The 5,027-nt window shown below is 43.7% G+C and overlaps 1 protein-coding gene across 1 annotated transcript; it reads right to left on the bottom strand.

Moving 5' to 3' along the window:
* Positions 1–1,956: 1,956 nt before the first annotated feature.
* Positions 1,957–4,694, bottom strand: LOC123133357 (uncharacterized). Its single transcript, XM_044552850.1, has 2 exons — positions 3,388–4,694; positions 1,957–2,292 (listed from the first exon to the last, which is right to left on the bottom strand). The coding sequence occupies exons 1-2, from the start codon at positions 4,640–4,642 to the stop codon at positions 2,270–2,272; spliced, it is 1,278 nt and encodes a 425-aa protein (XP_044408785.1). The 5' UTR covers positions 4,643–4,694; the 3' UTR covers positions 1,957–2,269.
* Between the last annotated feature and the right edge of the window lie 333 nt (positions 4,695–5,027).

The raw sequence follows: 5,027 nt of genomic DNA, 5'->3' as shown, positions 1-5,027 counted from the left end.
TGCTCCTTAGTATAAAAGCGGTAGTCAACAATAGTTCTTATCTTGACAGAGTAGGGGTCTGACTCTCTCCATCTCCTCAACCCCTTGTCCTTTCTTTCCTTCATATTTTCTGCCTCTGGATGTTGACCCTGTGAATTAGACTGAGTAGAGTAGATTGGACGAGCATCACAAAACACAGGTGTTTTTCGAAAAATCTGAGTTCAAAATTCTGTTTTAGGTTTTCACGGTGAGCATTTCAGAATTACCGAGTTGAAAATTTCAGAAGTACTGTGGCTGCAATAGAGACTAGGTCACACTGTTTCAGTGGAACCGAAGTGAGATTTGGTCTCTCCGAAGAGCTCATGGTACTGCTGAAACATTGAATCTGTCTCACCGATTAGTAAATTAATTTCGGTTTCATCAAAAATTACTATCTGCCATGGCCAAGGCTAATTCGGTGACTCCGATCCTATCGGTTTGGTCCATCCCAGATGAATACTATGGGAACCTAACCCTAAAAATTTCACTCGAATCTATTTGTAATCATTTGTTTGCTAGAAGAAGAAGTGCATACGGTGGTGAGAATATGGGTGCAAACACTAGTGCATTGAATCAGATTTGGAAGCATCAGGGAGTTCGAATCTTATTACCCTAACTCGGTGAAGATTCACTACAGCGGCAACGGTGACGGAGATTGCCGTTGACGGCGACGGAGTCCTGTGACGAGGGCACAAGGAGACTAAGAGGACGATTCATAGACCAGGGCGACGACAGCAATGAGCTGCGAGAGACGTGACGATTGAAGAATTTTTCAATGTAGGTCCGCGGGGATATATATACCCATTCGCTGTCGATCGGACCGAATGAGGTGAATCAGTGACACCGAGATGTATAACTCTCAGGGACGACAGGGCAATTTGGTGACTCCGAGAATTTTGATTCGGCCTTTCCGAGATAGAAAACAGATCGACCTAAAGTGCATTCGGTTGGACCGAAATGGAATGAGTTGGTTTGGCCGAAATACAATTTAGGATTGTTTTGGAAGCCCTGATCAGATCGGTGGCTCCGAGTGCTCCTCACTCGGAGGGTCCGAAAAGGAACTTGTTAAAGTTTTGTGATATAGCATGAAAGAATTTGAGACAAGTTGAGATAGATAGCTAGAGAAGGTTCTTAGGCATTCTTGCACATCCAATTGGCGAAAGAAAACCAAATCAATCAAACAACAATTGGATGCCTCGAATGAGAAATATGCATTGCAACATGCTCACACAATAAAAATAGCAAATAGAATATGTCAAACATGCACAACCAATTCTAGCAAAACTAGTGTTTAGTGTAAAAGCAGCACCTAGTGTGCAAAAATAGAAAAAAACAATGACATCCGTCGGATATTAAATGGATGTCTCAGATGCAATGTACGTGAGCTGGTGGAGCTTGTGTGCATTTTTATAAAAAAAACCTTGACTAAAAGTTATGTACAAAAAGATCCCTCCACCATGTTCCTCAAGCTGGATCTAAGGCATCCATTCAAAATCCGATGGATGTTGTTGATTTTTCTATTTTTGCACACTAAGTGTTTTTTGTATACTAGTCTCTCCCCATAGTCATCAATATATACAAAAAAGCTGTAATGAAGAAGTCATATTTGTAACTTGCAAAGCAGATTGAATTACATAGCCAGACAAAGGTTCTAGACATGAAGGTGTCAGTCCTAAGAAAAATTAAGACATGGTAGACTTTATCGTCTCGTCTGTAGGCTAACTTTTTTTTTCTCTTCAGTGACATCAAAAAAATCTGAAATGTCTATAAACCATAGAGTAGATTAGTGTTGCAAGTCAGTGTTTTAATAGATCCCGGCTTGTTCTCCATAATTCCTTATACCTGGCAAGCTTCATTCCACAAAGCTGAATTGTGACAGTGACAGATACGAGGATGGACAGATCGCACTTGCTTTGACTTCTTACAGGGTCCTAGCTACTTAACCTAATGACTAAGATATTATACATCGTTAATACTCTCTCTAACTTATCCGACAAACAAACGCAACAATCATTGCCAGGTTAAGGAACACAAGATAAAACACTCCAGGTTTCCCCCTTTAGGATGACCATACTACCAGACCAAAACAGAGGCAACTTAGTGGTCAACCGTTGATTTGCATCGCAACGTCAGCAACATCTCTAATCCTCATCAACACATCAGCCAGACCTCCAGCATTTGCATCAACACTATTCTGACCAAGCTGAATATGCGCTTCAGCATGCAGCGCAGCCTTTGCTTGTTCCAGCATCTAGTCATCCTCGTTCTCAACACCTGCCCAATATTTCAAAATCAGGAGTATTTGACATTTGAAAGCTTGTGAGCAAAGAGGAACAAAACGACAGGTAACACTCAGGTAAATTGCTTGCAGAAAAAACATGGGAGAAGCAGAACACAGAGGAAATCAACCTTCGGAACTCTTTTTATCCATGGTTCAATTGTTTTATCAACCTCAAAGTCTCAAACACTCGCTTTTATGCATTAACCAGTGTAGTTAGCTGTCAAACTTAAAATACATGGCAGGAAAAAGGAATGTGGAAGTGAATCCTAAAATTAGAAACCGCTAATCCTGTTGCATGACTCAACAAACTATGTGTGTCCTCTGTCATCCTACGAAAATTAATTGCTTGCATTTGGCATGTGCCTTGATTCAAGAGCTGAGATTGAGACACATGCTTTCTAAACAAACATTGGTGCTCAATTGATTTCAGATCAAACCTGTATCTAAGCACAAACTGACAAGCTGTCATTGATACTTTGAATGGCAAGTTTACAGAGCAAGAAACTATTCAACCACCTCAGTTTTGCTCACATCGTATACATGAGATGCATTATTGGTAGCAACGACTGAGCCTCTTATTTGCAACCATACCAGTAATGCAGATTTATGTCAAATCAACATCATGATGAGAGAAATTTATACATGTAAAGGTGACAAAAAATTGCATCTCTGCATCCTTATATATATCCATATAAAAGCAGACAAGATAAGGCATGCTTGACTGGAGTAAATGTTTCCTAGGTGAAACAATCCAAAGGTGAACTTGAATGTAGGCTTGTATTCCTTCTCTATATCTTGATTCTACAAACCTTTTGTCCAAGATAATTGCCGCCATTAGGCCACCCGAATGCTACTTACAGTGTGCAAGATCTTTTCTTTTAATTATCTAGTAACCTTAAAATGGCAAATAGATTAAACAAACAGATGGCAGATATGCTCCTGAGTTTTATTAGCGTACCCATAAGCACAGACTAAGTAACACAATTAAATCGTGTAACGAAGGATTGTCGATCACACTAATAAACTATCAAGCATCAGACAAGCTGTGTGATTAAAAAGAGATAACAAGGACGCGGCAGAAAGTTTACCACTTGATATTGTCGGTAATGAAAACAATGATGGTGGGAAGTTGATATATGCATACAACTTAAGGAAACCACACTGATGTGTAACATGGCACACCTTCTCAAGTTGGAATGTTTGGATATCCAGTGTGTAACAACCTGGTTCAGACGATGAGCTGCAGCCCTGATACAGGAGCAAGCACCTCTTCATGGAACCTATCAACAAGCACCAAGAACCTAGTGAAATTGTCTTCTCGCACTGCCACTGGCTGAAACTCCCACCATTGTTTGTCCTAATGCTATAATAACTGAGGTCATATGTACGACCATGTGCAAGCACAAACATCCCAGGCCTGCCTTCCCCTGCCTCCACCATGGTTATATCTTCAGCATGTCTAGCTTTTGCTTCTGGTGGGGTTTTAACAATGCAAAACTCCATCCTTCGGGTGTCAAGCACCAACATTTTTATTTCTCTATTCAGTTTTTTAATCCAGTAAAAGCAGCCATACGCGTATTGGCGTGAGTCCAAGACTTGCTCCGGCCCTAACAAGTCAGGAAACAAATCACTCAAACTTTGTGGTGGAACAGCTCGCCATTGCCCGGTGCTGGAAGAGAAGATAAAGGTGAACAACTTAGATTTGCACTGCGCCATGAAGATCACTCTGAATGACATCCAAGCTATTTCCTCGTCCTGGTCGTTAGGAGGGACAAGGAAGTTATCGCACCATCGTCCCATTGCTAATGGGCGCGGATCCTCCACCGAAGCTCTTAGCTTGTCCGGAATTTTGGGGAGTAGGAGGTATCGCCGGTGCAAGGGGTCGCAGACCACCATGTCCTTGAAGACGGTGTGTTCTCGGAGGAGGTTACTGTCGAGAAGGATGCGGCCGTCGCGGACGTCCCGGACGATCCAGCAGCTAGCGGGGACGGGAAGGAAGGAGAAGTCGAAGGCGCTGGCGTCTATCGCGGTGCGGTGCGGCGCTACAACGGGATGGAAGACCATGCATCTGTCGAGGAAGCCGAGGAGAGGCGGGTCGTGGAGCTTGCGGAAGCGCCGGACGAAAGAGCAGTCGGCAGTGACGCGTCGGAAGGAGACGCAGGTGGCGGAGGCACGGACGAGATCGGCTGGCGTTGGCAGCCGGAGGAAAATATCCTCCAGGAGTTCGTCCGGGATCGGGAGCGAGGGCGAGGCGACCTCTTGAATATGACGGGACTCAAGGATTGGCTGATCAGGGCGACGACCCGTGCTGCTCTGGCACTTGTCCGTCGCGCCACCGCCCATCGGGCCGCCGGAGGACGAGAAGGTAGCTCGGAAACCCTAGTTTGGTCCAGAACGGAGGGGAGGACGACTCGGGGGACCGAACGGGGGGGCTCAACGACGGGTAGCCGAAATCTATCGGGTGAGATTGAATATATTTTTAGGGCAAGCATCACGCTTTATTAGGAAACGAAACAGTCTGGGCTAAATAGCTCAAAACAAATTCAGCTACACAAGCAGGGACATTATCGTCTAAAACAAGAACTACTCAACTAGGGAGAGATAAACCTTTTTTAGATAAACATCACCCTCCTTTATTCAATTGTCACTAGGGTTGTGTCGTTTACAATCAAAGGTATCATATTAACAGGAGGTGAGTTCCAACCAAACACTAGGAGGAGAGAATCTA

This window comes from Triticum aestivum, chromosome 6B (genome assembly GCF_018294505.1).
Source record: "Triticum aestivum cultivar Chinese Spring chromosome 6B, IWGSC CS RefSeq v2.1, whole genome shotgun sequence".
Taxonomy (NCBI): Eukaryota; Viridiplantae; Streptophyta; class Magnoliopsida; order Poales; family Poaceae; genus Triticum; species Triticum aestivum.
Note: the sequence above shows the minus strand (reverse complement) of the source record. Positions and strands in the feature narration are given on the sequence as shown.